Source organism: Bidens hawaiensis, unplaced genomic scaffold (assembly GCF_021521415.1).
Source record: "Bidens hawaiensis isolate Kalapana, Puna unplaced genomic scaffold, B.hawaiensis_p1.1 tig00050743_1, whole genome shotgun sequence".
NCBI classification, from domain to species: domain Eukaryota; kingdom Viridiplantae; phylum Streptophyta; class Magnoliopsida; order Asterales; family Asteraceae; genus Bidens; species Bidens hawaiensis.
Genome location: NW_027499102.1, coordinates 69,145 through 85,048, shown reverse-complemented (window position 1 = coordinate 85,048; position 15,904 = coordinate 69,145). Strand labels below are relative to the sequence as shown.

Genomic DNA, 15,904 nt, shown 5'->3' with positions numbered 1-15,904 from the left:
CTTGAGGAGACACATGGCACTGAACAGGAGTCTGGCATCTGAAGACTTACGATGTTTTAATTTTAATGTTTTAATGTGGAAGACAAGGGATGTTTTGGGACAAGTAGTGAAATATTGTAATGTTTTATGAAAGTTTAATTTTCCGCGTAAATGTTTTAATCAACTATGATAGTTAGAACTGTGTTTATGAGTAAATCCAACACAAAAGTAGGGTTACCGGTAACGGGGCCTTACAGTATTGATGGAGGAATGTCGCATATAGCAGCTTACGATGGAGTCTATGATGTCAACACAGTATAAGGTGTCATCGTGTTGTTGCGGATATTGCATAGATTTTCCTATGTCAAAAGTGATTGTCTCGTCATTGACCCTAAGAGTGAGTTTGCCGGAGCAAACATCAATGATAGCCTTTGCGGTGGCTAAAAAGGGTCTTCCTAAAATCAGAGGTACACTTTTGTCTTCCTCCATGTCTAGAATCACAAAATCTACTGGGAAAACGAACTTGTCAATTTTGACAAGCATGTTTTCAACAATGCCCCCGAGGGTATTTAACGGATCGGTCAGCTAACTGAATGCTCATGCGGGTGGGCTTTGTTTCCTCTATCCCTAGTTTTTCAAAAACCGCATAAGGCATTAAATTAATACTAGCTCCTAGGTCAGCCAGGGCATTGCTAACAGATAAATTTCCTATGAGACAAGGGATAGTAAAGCTCCCTGGATCGGTCATCTTTGTCGGTAGCATGCTTTGGATGACAGCTGAACATTCTTCACTTAGGGTGACATGCGAGAGTTCCTCCAGCTTCCTTTTGTTTGTTAGCACTTCTTTGTGAAACTTGGTGTATTTTTGCATTTGAGCGATAGCTTCGACAAAAGGGATGTTGATATGGAGTTGCTTAAAGAGTTCTAGAAACTTCCCGTACTGGGCTTCCAATCGCTCCTGCTTTAGTCTTCAAGGGTATAGAATAGGCAGAACATAGGTTCGGACTGGTTCCTTAGGCTGTACTGTGCTTGTTGGGGTCAGTATTTCTTGTGTTTCATCAGGAGACTTTTTCTCCAAAGTTGATGGAACAACAGTGGTTGTATCACTCCTGAGTGTGACGGCGTTAGCTGTCGCAATTGGTTGGTGATTGTATTGCTTGGAAGAGTGCCAGGTGGTCTTTCGGATAATTGTCGGGCAATTTGTCCGATTTGGGTTTCTAGGTTCTGAAGCGATGCTTGTTGACTTTTGAGATCGGCTTCATGTTTTAATAATACTCCGCTGATATCAACAGTTCTTGAGTCGGCTTTCTATTCTGCTTCATTTGTTTTGGTCATCAATTGAATTAGCATTTCTTTGATCTTCGAGTAGCTTGGGTTTTGATGGCTACTAGAACTTTGATCTTGAAATTGAGGTTTAGGCTGGAAGGGTTGATTCATAGGTCTCTTTTCGAATCCGGATAAAGGTTGAGGGTTACCTCTATCTTTCCAGCTGAAATTCGGGTGGTTTCTCCATCCTGGATTGTAGTTATTGCTGAAAGCGTTGTTCTATCGTGCGATGAAATCGACTTCTTCCATGGCCATAATGACTTGTTTATAGTCACTCATCTTATGACTTCCTCCACAAGTGTCACAGGTGAGTTTGGTTTTTGATAGTTCGGCTTGAAGTTGTTCGAATTTTTTAGAAAGAGCTTCAAGCTGTGCTGTGACAAGAGTGTTGGAATCAACGTGGTGTATTCCTTTATGGGTAGGTCTAGATCTTGGTGGGTTGTAAGCGAAACTCTTCTTTGCGGCTTTCTCCAGGACTTCAAATGCTTCGTTAGGTGATTTGGATCCCAGGTCACCACCAGCGATCTAGTCGATGGACTGTTTGTTTTGACTGGATTGTGCGTCAAAGAAAGTTTGGACTTGTAACCACACGCTCAGTCCATGATGTGAGCACCTTCTCAGAAGACTTTTGTATCTTTCCAATGTTGCGCGTAACGACTCATCATCATCGGTCCGGAATCCGGTAATGCTGGCTCGGTATTTGGCAGTTTTGTCAGGCGGAAAGTATTTGAGGAGAAACTGTTCAACCATCTGGTCCCAAGTGGTGATGGAACCATAGGAAATAGATTCTATCCATTCTAAGGCTTGGCCCCTTAGAGAGAAAGGAAAAAGTTTAAGTTTGATTTAATCGTCTGAACAGTTTTGAATTTTAAAGGTTTCGCAGATTCGTAGAAATCGAGATATGTGAGAAAGAGGGTCTTCGTCGAGGAGACCATGAAATTGAACTGAATTTTCCACCATATGAATGGTGCTTGATTTGATTTCGAAATTTTCGGTGATTTCGGGTGGAGCCACTCCATTGCCGTAGCCTTCGAGAGTTGGCTTGGCATACTGGCTCATGTTCGGCTCATTATTCTGGGCCGCCATCATTTCTTCAGTTTGATTTTCTCCTGATGTGGTGGCGTCTACTGATTCATCTTTGATTGCTTCTGCGGGTTCTGTAGTCCGTTTACGAGTTCGTCGACGAAAGAGTCGTTCCGGTTCAGAAATTGGAGAAACAAGCTCACGCTCAAAAGTAAAGGACATACATGAGGCTAAATCAAAATTACACTAAAGTAAAAGTTATCTAAAGTTAATCTAAGTTAAACTATGAGTTAGGCTAAGCTATTATAAACTATACTAAAGTCTAAGTTGATTGAGCTAAAGTAAAGTAAGGTAACTAAAGGTAAAAAGTAGGCTAGCCGTAAAATTATATAGTTTAATATTTAGTAAAAATTAAAGATAAAATAAAATAGAAATTAATGATTTGTACAATTATAGACAATGATTAAATTAAAACTTGGATCGTTCTTAGAAACGTACCGTGTATCCCCGGCAATGGCGCCAAAAACTTTGATGCGTGTGTGCACGGCTTGTAAAATTATGATAGATTGGATATTTAGCTTTTGCACAAGATCGTGTTTTAAATTTATAAAAGTGATTTCTACAAAGACTAAACACACACAAAATAGGCAAGTGTACCTATCGTATATGTAGAATAGTATTGATAAGAACCAAGTATCGATCCGTGGACACACAGGTTTCTAATAATGAATCGTTGTTTTACTTCAATCGGAGGTTTTAATCATTTTGGGGTTGATTTTTAAACTTTTTTATAAAATATAAATACTTATATTTATAATATATAGGTGACCGAGAAAAGAGATTCTAAACGAGTTGTTCAATTATGCGAAGGTTACCATCTAAGATCAAGAATCCACTCCATTTAGCATTGATAATTAATATGTAGACATGTGATAAACTTGTCGTAGCAATATATGACATATAGCTCCTTAAACCTTAAGTGAGCATCTTCGGCACTAAGGAGATGGTATGTGCATTTTAAAGTCCACCGTTTCCTAATGTCATACCATCTCAATGATGTCGATTTGAGTTGACAAGTAGTTTCGTAAAGTAGAAAGATTAGGATTGACTTCGATTTCTCAAATACCAATTCTAACAACTTCGGGTGGTTGTAGTTCATCACACAACCTCCCCTTGGTTGATTTATGTAGGTTATAATTAGACATTCCGTTAACATATGGTTTCTTTAACTAATTTGATATCCTAAGCAAAGCCATTTTCGGATTACCAAGGTTAAGAAAAATACACCATAACTTATATCTCATCATTTCTAAGTACAATATAAGGATCCATGTTTCGATAATGTATCAAAGTATTTCTATCTTTCAAGAACATGAATCGATCATGAACGATTGCCAAAGATATTGACAACCACCAACTTTGATTTAGTGATTTAAGATGGTGAAACATTTCTCATCAAAAGATAATTGTAATATAACCATGTACTTTACTAGACTACATCACATGTCTTGATTAATTATCAAATAAAACAAAGCTTCTTCATAGATTTTAGATGGTAAAAGGAGTTTAGCTCATAATAAGCATAATGATGAACATTAAGATGATTGATAATAACAAATACATGATTAAACTTAGAACAATCTAACCAAATGTAGATGAATCCTTCTTCTTAATGATGGTAATGATGGTTGATGATGATGATTAGTGGTGATGACCTCCAAACCTTCAAACTCTTCACTAGATCTTCAAAGTGAGTGTTAGTGTGTGTTTTTATAAGTGAAAACCGGAGAGAATTCTTTTCAAGGCACACTCTTTAAATGGCACAAGAGCCACTATTTGTAGGCAATCTGGAGTGTGAAACATGGCCCCGTGCTTGATGAGCACGGCCCCGTGCATTTTTATGACATGTGCCAGATTTGTTTTGTCTTTTGTGTGAGCTGGCAACGACCCCGTGGTTGGAAGGCACGCCCCCGTGATTTTTAGTGACATGTGCTCAATTCTTCTTTGTCTTTTCTGTGTTCCCGTCCATGGCCCCGTGCATGATGAGCACGGCCCCGTGCTTTTGCTTCCTGATTTTGTCTTTTATTGTTTCAGAAGCACGGGGGCGTGTTTCTTGAGGCATGAGGGCATGTTCCTTTTTTTTCTTGTGTTTTTCTTCGTCTTTTTTCTTGTTTCTTCGTTTGAGGCTTGGTTTCACCTGAAATTATGTTTTATCATGATAAGTAGTCTTTTTATGCTATGTTATTGGATGGAAATTGCAGTTTTTAGAGATTATTTGATGCCGAAAAGATGTATATTTATATGTACATCAAACATCCTCACACTTGAACATTGCTTGTCCTCAAGCAATCCTCTTTTAAATATCCTCTAAAACAGCAAACTTAGATCATAGCTACCCCTTAAGTGAGCTTCAAGAAGACGAAACAAAATAACCAATCTTTATGTTAGTGATAAGAAAGAGAACTTTTGTTTTTATGAGTTTCCATTTTATGCAAAACGTCACGTTCTCACAATGTTCACTCACACTCGGTTTTATATCTGATCATACCTGTGATGTAAGTATGTGAACACTCTTAGCCAAAATGCAACATGTGATAAATAAGCTTGTAACAAGTTCAAATCTCCACCTTTTTGAAGGGTTGCATAGCTTAGAAGGTAAAAAGTGTTTTTGGTTTGGTGTGAGTCGGAATTGGTATTTTGCGGTGGTTCAAGGGTTAATGGTAAATACAACTTCCACTTGTTTGGGAGTTTTGAGATGTCTTCAATGGTTAGCTCCTTTTTCTTCGAGAGTTTTTTTTTTTTTTTTATATCTAATGACTCTTTTAAGGTCAGATCGTCAAGACCAGTTTTATCGAGAATGTGGATCAATTCTTCCTCAATCTTGTTATGAATATAACTTCCAACTCTAATGGATCGTTCGGCTTTGAGCCAAATAGCCCCCACCCTCATTAGTTCGGTATATTCATGCTGAGACTGAGTTTGACTTTTTCTACATCTTCCTTCGTGTGACCAGTTTCCGCAACCTAAACATCGTTCATATCTTTTTGCTCTTCTCTTCATTGTGTTTTTGGAAATTCCACAGAATGGTGGCCTTTGTTCGTCTTGGCGCCACTTTTTCCTTACTCCATTGCTAAAGAGAAAGATTCTCTCCCTAAGTTCTGGAGGCAACCTAGGTTTTGCGAAATGTATGCAGCAAAGGAAATTGAAATCGAAAGAATGCATTTCCAGTTCTTTAGGGTCTGCCGGTAAAAGACCAGTGTTGTATTTTACCGGTGAAAATGGATAAAGTGATCGGGTTTTTGGGTTTTGTAATTTGATAACGGGTTTGGTGGGATGGTGTAGATATTACCTTCTTCCTTATACAACTCTTCGTTCGGTCTTAAAATGAATAATTGCGACAAGTTCTAAATTATATGAAACATATGACTCACTTAAAGCTTCCGAAAAAATATTTAAACGACATGAGGTTTATCTCACAGTAATGGAAGAATTGGTATTAACGCCATATTTCACATAAATTTATTCTCAATATTACAAAACTTTTTCTTACTTTTTCACTTTTAAATGAGTGGTTATTTGTAAAAAATTTTCTTGGATTTCTTTTTAGGTTTAGAATAATCTTTGTCTGCTGCAAAAATATTTGTTTTAGAGAATTTTTATAATTAGTTGGACAAACAATTGGTCAAGTAATTCCCCTCCCCACACTTGAATCTCACATTGTCCTCAATGTGACAAGATTCATGAAAATATAAAATTCTAATTTATGGGTGAAAATGGAGAGTTACTTCCTTACGGGTTAACGAAATTTCGACAGAGCGTCCCCTGTTTTTCGTCCGTTTTCTTGTTTTTGTACCTGTATAATATAAAACTGCAAACATCCACAAACAACCAAGCATAACTACTGAAAATTGGGTACGGAATCATCCATCCCATGCCCTATCGGGCTAAATTTGTACCTAATAAACTGTCTTTGGCACTCATGGCCATAATAGTATCCAAACCAACACAAACATAAATAAACAAGTACGAAGAAAAGTAAATTTTTCAAACACAAATAATAATAAGTTCATAAAGTACTAACAACCCATGCCCATGCCCATGCCCAACTACCTGTGCCTTCAGTCATCAGTTACCCGTGTCTGGGTCAAATGGTCCCCACTGCCTGTCCATGCGATAGCCCAATCGCTCAATCTCTCGCCTCGTTTCTTCATACTCGGCTGCTCGCTATGCATCGGAGGCAACCATTTGCTCGTTGATCCTGTTAAATGAGGCGGTAGTGTTATCTGAGAATTGATCGATTAGTCCATATATACCCTCCAAAGAGTATCGGCTATCATGTGATAAACTGGGGCCGGCCCCTAATGAATATGGGCCTCCTGTCTGATGGTAGGTTCGGCGGCGGTGTTTTCTGGGCGGTGATTGTCGTCTCTCATGCACATCCTGTATCATCATAGCTGACGGGTCTTCTGGGTCCCTAACCTGATTTTACTTGTCACAAAATCTCCACACACCCGGGCTGATCTGCTGAACCATCTGCATGCTCTCACAGTAATCAAGGTTGAGAGCTATCGAGTCTGGGCTCGTGGTTCCTTCTGTGTCTGCACCATAGGCCCTGTAGAGGTTGTAGATCCAAGGACCACCAAAGATCGGGGTATTTTTTCGGGCAGTGGCATTTGTCATGAAAAGCTTGCAGAATAGCATAGTGATATTGCATGGTATTTCGTTTTTCATGCAGTACAATGCCCAAAGATCCCTTAGGTTGACAACCCCTTCGCTCTGACATCTAGCTGTGATGGTATGACTCAGCAAACAGTGGATGTACCTCATGAGTGGGTCACGCAGTGCTGTGCTCTTTGAAACGCTTGGCCTATAGCTTGCTGTTCCATAACTCAACTGTTCCCAAGTTTCGTCCCTAATGCACCTGCTTCAGCCTCGTCATCGTCACCCTCATCTGTAAAAGTCGTTTTGGCCTCGAACCAGATATCTATGTCAGTTTCCTCGGTTGTGTAGATACCCAAATCGATTCCCAGTTGAGTGACAGAGGTTGTATGCCAAATACCCCCACATCGGAACTCTATTGCCTTGGCATCCCACATGTCGAATTTTTTCTTCTTTATGTTGAATGAGGCTAGGAACTCCTTTGTAAGTTCGGTTAATTAATCCCCTGTTTGGTTAAAAACTCGTCTCCACGGCCTCGTGACGATGTTCTGATAGCGCTCCCGTTGGTTAACTTGTCTGAGGGTTTCTTCACATGCACGGAAGTGAGCTTCAGGATATCTATTATTGAGATAGGCTAATCTTTCGTTTGCCGATTGGTCCTTAGTCCTCCGGTTTCCGAAGACTAGGAATGCATGAAACTCTTCCCCATAGTCGGCCATCTGCAATTTAAACTTAAATTAGTCTAAACTTATGAAAAATTTCCAATTTTGCTGAAACAGAGAGCAAAGCACGGCGACGTGCTTTTAGAAGCACGGCCCCGTGCTGCTGCTTCTGGTTCAGTTTTCATTGAAGTTTGACTTTTTGTTGACCACGACTCGTGTTGTTTTGGGCACGGCTCGTGTTTTTAATACCGATTTCTATCTTTCTTAGACTCGAACCCTCGTTTCTAACCGGTTATGTCAATTGGGTTTAATTGTTTGTCGGGTATTTATCCTAACTCCCAAAACCCGAATTGTTTCTTTCAATTAATCCCAAACCATCAAACAATCTATAATCTATTCATCATAATCAAGCATAATAACCCATACCCTTTTCGGGTTTTGACCCGATTTGGTCGATTTGAACAATTTTTGGGTTAATCTAAACCTAGAATGACGATTTTGAATAATGCAATTGTTAAATTAACATACCCTAGGTTTAGGATGGAAGATTAGACGAAGAAATTAGCAAAATAGTTGAAGGTCGGCGGTTTCTTGGTTCAGAACACAGTGAAAAATAGGGTTGGTGGTTGGAGAAAGTTATTTTGTTAAGTTAAAACTCGTAACTGCCCTGACACCAAAACCACGGCCCCGTGCTTTTGGAAGCACGGTACCGTGTTGCTTTGAGCAGACAGTACTGTTTTGTTTATTTTGTTTGTCGAGATTGGTTTGTTTTTTTATTTTCTGGTTATTTTAACATGGTAATTAAGAATCCTAAATTTCATTTAAAAATAAAATTAAAGACATAATTAAAGATAGCTGAAATGAAAAGTACAACAACAATTCTCGGGTTCTAACACATAGTACTAGCGGAAACAACTTAAACACTAAACAAAGTCAGAACTTCAACGGCCACCACCCCCGAACAAGTCCTGGATGTGTGGTGGTGCTTGTTTGGCTTCCAAAAGTTCGTCAAGCTTTTTGTTGAGCGTGACGAGTTCTCGGTTGAGAAAGTTAAGTTTGGAAGTCACATCTTTGTGGTGGCCATCCACAACATGGAAGTTCTCGAACCTAAGCAGGTCCACTTTGTTAATCAGCTCTACCACTCGAGCCTCGGTTTGCATGTTGCTCTTAACTTGGTCTCTTACGATGCATTGGAGTCTCATGATTTGTTCCTCAAGGAAGGAAGATTCATGTTGTTCCCCTTCTTCACTGGTTTCCATTCAACCCGTTTTCCTTCCATTTGGGTAGTTTTTGTTTGGTGTGAATGGAATTGTGAATTTATGCCTGCATTATATAGAGACTGGAACGTTGAACACGGCACCGTGTTTACTGGAGCACGGCCCCGTGCTGCTAGAAGAATAAATGTTTCTGAGTCAGAGAATTGTACGGAGTCAGCGCGTATCATGCTGAAGATTCTGGGTGACCACGGCTTCGTGCTTAGGAAAGCACGGCCCGTGCTTTTTGTCACAGTGTATTTTTTTTCTTAGTTTTCAACATGATTCACGATCCGGAATTTTTAGAGTGACGTTTATTGTAATAATTTGGAAGTTTGGTCATCTAAAGATTACTTTTCATTAAATAAAGATCCTAGAACAGTTATGGGATAAGCCCGGGTTTCCTAAGAAAAGAAAATAATCGGGTTAAGCCCGAAGTCCTAACACATTGTGCTTAATGCACTTTTAAAACATAAAATTAAGTTTCCTAGAGTTCTCCGAAAGGCGCTCCTCCTCCGAACGGTCCTGGTGGTGGAAAATACGTGAAACCGAGAACTTGGGACTGGAGTTGCTCGTTGATGTCACGGAGTTCCATTTTCATGTTCTCCATCGATTCGGTGAGTTGTATGAGACGCATTTCCGCGAGGACATTCATTTCGGTGAGTTCTCTCACGAGTTCTTGAAGTTTCAAGAGAAGCTCGGTTTTGGAAACATGGTGGGCATCGTTTCTCGGATGTCGGGAAACGGGAATTGCTTCATTCATCTCAGTTGGCATGCTGAATTATCAGAGGTTTTTGGTTTTGGTTTTGGTTTGTGCAAGGAATGCAATGACACAAGGTGCCTTTTATAACCAAACAGGAAACCGAGCACGACACCGTGCTTATAGAAGCACGCCCCCGTGTTTTAACTCTGACAATTCTGTTACAAACCAGTCTGACTGAGATTTTTGCAACATAGATGCCGGCCCGCATTTTTAGGCACGGGACCGTGCTTTAAGGAGCACGCCCTCGTGGTTTTTCTGAATTTTTTTTTTGGGTTTTGCTAAAACAATATTTACAAGGCCTATTTTTGCGAAGGTCTTGGCCAGACCTTGTTTCCTTAATGTCTTATTTAAAAAGTTTGGAGGGTTAGTACCTCCAAAACTTCTTTAAATGGACCATCGATGTATGGTTTTAATCGATATCCATTGACCTTGAACTTTTGACCGTTTGAACTTGAAATTTCGATGGTTCTATAGTTAAAAACTGTTTCAACTACGTATGGACCTGTCCATCAGGATTTCAGTTGTCCTGGAAAAAGAAGTAAACGAGCGTTGTATAACAGTACACGATCGCCAACTTGAAATTTCTTGTTTCCTTTTAAATGAGCGTCGTGTATTCGTTTAGTCTTCTCCTTGTAGGACCAGGAATTTTCGTAGGCCATTGTTCTCAGCTCCTCAAGCTCACGAATTTGATCTTCCCGGTTTGCTCCGGCGGACGTTAGATCAAAGTTCACCGCTATGAGAGCCCAGTAAGCTTTGTGTTTTAATTCCACTGGTAGATGACATGTCTTCCCGTAAACGAGCTTGAAGGGTGTCGTTCCTATGGGAGTTTTGTAGGCCGTCCTGAGGGCCCTCAATGCGTCGTCTAACTTTTCTACCCAATTTTTGCGATTCATTCCTATAGTTCTTTCTAAAATCCTTTTAATTCCTCGATTCGAGACCTCTACTTGCCCACTGGTCTGCGGGTGATATGGTGTTGCCAGTCGGTGGTTAACCCCATATCATGCTAAGACCTTGTCCATCAGGGTGTTACAGAAGTGAGTACCTCTGTCACTGATGAGAGCTTTCGGAGTACCGAATCATGAGAATAACTTTTTCAGAAATCGTACAACTACTCGAGCATCGTTGGTGGGAAGAGCTTGTGCTTCTACCTTAGACACGTAATAGACTGCTACAAGGATGTATTTATTTCCGAATGAGTTAGGAAATGGCCCCATGAAATCTATCCCCCATACATCAAAAATTTCACAAATTTGAATGCCTTTTTGAGCCATCTCATTTTTCGATGAGATGTTCCCGGATCTTTGACAAGCATCGCATGCTTGTATCAAAGTATGTGTATCTTTGTATATAGTGGGCCAGAAAAATAATGCATCAAAGACTCTCTTGACTGTGGTGGCGGTACCGTGGTGTCCGCCTGTTGGTCCTTCATGGAAATGTTTGAGAATATCTAAGGCTTCTTTTCCTACTACGCACATACGAATGATTTGATCCGCACCTATCCTAAACACGTATGGATCTTCCCAGAAGCAAAACTTAAGATCGAAAAAGAATTTCTTCCGTTGTTGATGAGTATGTCCTTTTATGAGGATCCTACAAGCTAAGTAATTGGCGAAGTCGGCATACCAGGGACTTTTGTCCGTTTCTTCTATCACTCCTTGAATGTGCATGAGAACCTCATGTGGAAAATTATTGTTGATAATTTCTTCTTGAAGCTCTTCGGGAGTTGAACATTCTAATCGTGAAAGATGGTCTGCGGCTACATTTTCTGCTCCCTTCTTGTCTTTAACTTCGATGTCAAATTCTTGGAGTAGTAGGATTCATCGGATGAGTCTAAGTTTGGCATCTTGTTTGTTGAATAGGTATCGTATTGCGACATGATCGGTGTAAACTATGGTTTTGGAAAGAACGAGGTATGATCTAAATTTTTCAAAGGCAAAGACTACTGTTAGTAACTCTTTTTCTGTTGTGGTGTAGTTTTCTTGTGCATCATTAAGAGTCTTACTAGCATAGTAAATTGGGTGAAAGTGTTTTTCCTTGCGTTGTCCGAGTACGGCTCCAACTGCAAAGTCACTTGCATCGCACATGATCTCAAATGGAAGGGTCCAATCGGGTGTAGTCATGATTGGTGCATTGATAAGTTTGTCTAGTCATGATTGGTGCATTGATAAGTTTGTCTTTCAGTGTATTGAATGACTCAACACATTTCTCAGAGAAGACAAACGGTGTGTCTTTCTCTAGAAGTTTGGTCATAGGTCTTGAGATTTTTGAGAAGTCTTTTATGAAGCGGCGGTAGAAACCGGCGTGACCTAGAAAACTTCTAATGGCTTTGACTGAAGTTGGAGGTGGGAGTTTGGATATGGTTTCTATTTTGGCCCTATCAACTTCTAGTCCGTTTTGAGAAATCTTGTGACCTAGAACAAGGCCTTCCTTTACCATAAAGTGGCATTTTTCCCAGTTGAGCACTAAATTTACTTCTTCACACCTAGCTAGCATTTTGTCTAGGTTTTTCAGACAATGATCGAAGGAATCTCCAAAGACTGAGAAGTCGTCCATGAAAACTTCCATAGAGTTTTCGATCATTTAATGAAAGATGGCCACCATGCAGCGTTGGAAGGTGGCTAGAGCATTACATAATCCAAATGGCATTCTTCGGTAAGCGAAGGTTCCGTATGGACATGTAAAAGTGGTTTTCTCCTGATCTTTAGGAGCAATGGGGATCTGAATGTATCCGGAAAATCCATCAAGAAAACAGTAGAACATCTTTCCAGATAATCGTTCGAGCATTTGATCTATGAAAGGAAGTAGGAAATGATCTTTTCTTGTGGCATCATTAAGCTTCCGGTAATCGATGCAAACTCACCAGCCTGTGATGGTCCTCATTGGTATTAGTTCGTACTTCTCGTTCATTACGACTGTCATTCCTCCCTTCTTGGGTACTACTTGAACAGGACTTACCCAAGGTGAATCTAAGATCGGGTAGATTAATCCGGCGTCAAGCAGTTTGATTACTTCCTTCTTCACCACATCTTGCATGTTAGGGTTGAGACGTCTTTGATGTTGGACCACGGGTTTGTATTCTTCTTCCATGAGGATTTTGTGGGTACTAAACAAAGGACTGATGCCCTTGATATCCATGATCTTCCATGCGATAGCCTTCTTATGGTTTTTGATTACCTTAAGAAGTTCGTCTTTCTCTTCTTTAGAAAGGTGAGATGAAATAATTACTGGGAGTTGAGAATCCTTCTTTAGAAAGGCGTATTCGAGATGTTTTGGTAGTTCTTTTAACTCTAAGGCTGGTGGTTCTTCGATTGATGGTTTTGATTTTTCATTGTTTTCAATGATTTCGTATATCTTTTCTGATTCTTCGTGGTAGTTGTTATTGAAATTTTCATTTTCTAAAATTGGTTTGTTTAGTGTTTTGTCTAAGACTTGTGTTTCTAGGGGAGTATTGATGGAGGAATGTCGCATATAGCAACTTACGATGGAGTCTATGATGTCAACACAGTATAAGGTGTCATCGTGTTGTTGCGGATATTGCATAGATTTTCCTATGTCAAAAGTGATTGTCTCGTCATTGACCCTAAGAGTGAGTTTGCCGGTGCAAACATCAATGATAGCCTTTGCGGTGGCTAAAAAGGGTCTTCCTAAAATCAGAGGTACACTTTTGTCTTCCTCCATGTCTAGAATCACAAAATCTACTGGGAAAACGAACTTGTCAATTTTGACAAGCATGTTTTCAACAATGCCCCCGAGGGTATTTAACGGATCGGTCAGCTAACTGAATGCTCATGCGGGTGGGCTTTGGTTCCTCTATCCCTAGTTTTTCAAAAACCGCATAAGGCATTAAATTAATACTAGCTCCTAGGTCAGCCAGGGCATTGCTAACAGATAAATTTCCTATGAGACAAGGGATAGTAAAGCTCCCTGGATCGGTCATCTTTGTCGGTAGCATGCTTTGGATGACAGCTGAACATTCTTCACTTAGGGTGACATGCGAGAGTTCCTCCAGCTTCCTTTTGTTTGTTAGCACTTCTTTGAGAAACTTGGCGTATTTTTGCATTTGAGCGATAGCTTCGACAAAAGGGATGTTGATATGGAGTTGCTCCTGCTTTAGTCTTCCAGGGTATAGAATAGGCGGAACATAGGTTCGGACTGGTTCCTTAGTCTGTACTGTGCTTGTTGGGGTCAGTATTTCCTGTGTTTCATCAGGAGACTTTTTCTACAAAGATGATGGAACAACAGTGGTTGTATCACTCCTGAGTGTGACGGCATTAGCTGTCGCATTTGTGTTGGTGATTGTATTGCTTGGAAGAGTGCCAGGTGGTCTCTCGGATAATTGTCGGGCAATTTTTCCGATTTGGGTTTCTAGGTTCTGAAGCGATGCTTGTTGACTTTTGAGATCGGCTTCATGTTTTAATAATACTCCGCTGATATCAACAGTTCTTGAGTCGGCTTTCTTTTCTGCTTCATTTGTTTTTGTCATCAATTGAATTAGCATTTCTTTGATCTTCGAGTAGCTTGGGTTTTGATGGCTACTAGAACTTTGATCTTGAAATTGAGGTTTAGGCTGGAAGGGTTGATTCATAGGTCTCTTTTCGAATCCGGATAAAGGTTGAGGGTTACCTCCGTCTTTCCTGCAGAAATTCGGGTGGTTTCTCCATCCTGGATTGTAGTTATTGCTGAAAACGTTGTTCTATCGTGCGATGAATCGACTTCTTCCATGGCCATAATGACTTGTTTACAGTCACTCATCTTATGACTTCCTCCACAACTGTCACAGGTAAGTTTGGTTTTTGATAGTTCGGCTTGAAGTTGTTCGAATTTTTTAGAAAGAGCTTCAAGCTGTGCTGTGACAAGAGTGTTGGAATCAACGTGGTGTATTCCTTTATGGGTAGGTCTAGATCTTGGTGGGTTGTAAGCGAAACTCTTCTTTGCGGCTTTCTCCAGGACTTCAAATGCTTCGTTAGGTGATTTGGATCCCAGGTCTCCACCAGCGATCTAGTCGATGGACTGTTTGTTTTGACTGGATTGTGCGTCAAAGAAAGTTTGGACTTGTAACCACACGCTCAGTCCATGATGTGAGCACCTTCTCAGAAGACTTTTGTATCTTTCCAATGTTGCGCGTAACGACTCATCATCATCGGTCCGGAATCCGGTAATGCTGGCTCGGTATTTGGCAGTTTTGTCAGGCGGAAAGTATTTGAGGAGAAACTGTTCAACCATCTGGTCCCAAGTGGTGATGGAACCATAGGAAATAGATTCTATCCATTCTAAGGCTTGGCCCCTTAGAGAGAAAGGAAAGAGTTTAAGTTTGATTTGATCGTCTGAACAGTTTTGAATTTTAAAGGTTCCGCAGATTCGTAGAAATCGAGATATGTGAGAAAGAGGGTCTTCGTCGAGGAGACCATGAAATTGAACTGAATTTTCCACCATATGAATGGTGCTTGATTTGATTTCGAAATTTTCGGTGATTTCGGGTGGAGCCACTCCATTGCCGTAGCCTTCGAGAGTTGGCTTGGCATACTGGCTCATGTTCGGCTCATTATTCTGGGCCGCCATCATTTCTTCAGTTTGATTTTCTCCTGATGTGGTGGCGTCTACTGATTCGTCTTTGATTGCTTCTGCGGGTTCTGTAGTCCGTTTACGAGTTCGTCGACGAAAGAGTCGTTCCGGTTCAGAAATTGGAGAAACAAGCTCACCTCAAAAGTAGAGGACATACATGAGGCTAAATCAAAATTACACTAAAGTAAAAGTTATCTAAAGTTAATCTAAGTTAAACTATGAGTTAGGCTAAGCTATTATAAAATATACTAAGGTCTAAGTTGATTGAGCTAAAGTAAAGTAAGGTAACTAAAGGTAAAAAGTAGGCTAGCCGTAAAATTATATAGTTTAATATTTAGTAAAAATTAAAGATAAAATAAAATAGAAATTAATGATTTGTACAATTATAGACAATGATTAAATTAAAACTTGGATCGTTCTTAGAAACGTATCGTGTATCCCCAGCAATGGCGCCAAAACTTTGATGCGTGTGTGCACGGCATGTAAAATTATGATAGATTGGATATTTAGCTTTTGCACAAGTTCGTGTTTTAAATTTATAAAAGTGATTTCTACAAAGACTAAACACACACAAAATAGGCAAGTGTACCTATCGTATATGTAGAATAGTATTGATAAGAACCAAGTATCGATCCGTGGACACACAGGTTTCTAATAATGAATCGTTGTTTTACTTC

General features: G+C 40.0%; 1 protein-coding gene across 1 annotated transcript in view; it reads right to left on the bottom strand.

Annotated features, from left to right (window-relative positions):
* The window catches only part of LOC143598708 (patellin-1-like), a gene marked incomplete at its 3' end in the record, with an annotated part of 28,051 nt that extends 20,627 nt beyond the window's left edge, over nucleotides 1-7,424 (bottom strand). Inside the window, exon 1 of the mRNA XM_077076857.1 lies at nucleotides 7,250-7,424. Coding sequence (XP_076932972.1) covers nucleotides 7,250-7,424 — 175 coding nt within the window. The remainder of the gene's footprint in view (nucleotides 1-7,249) is intronic.
* Between the last annotated feature and the right edge of the window lie 8,480 nt (nucleotides 7,425-15,904).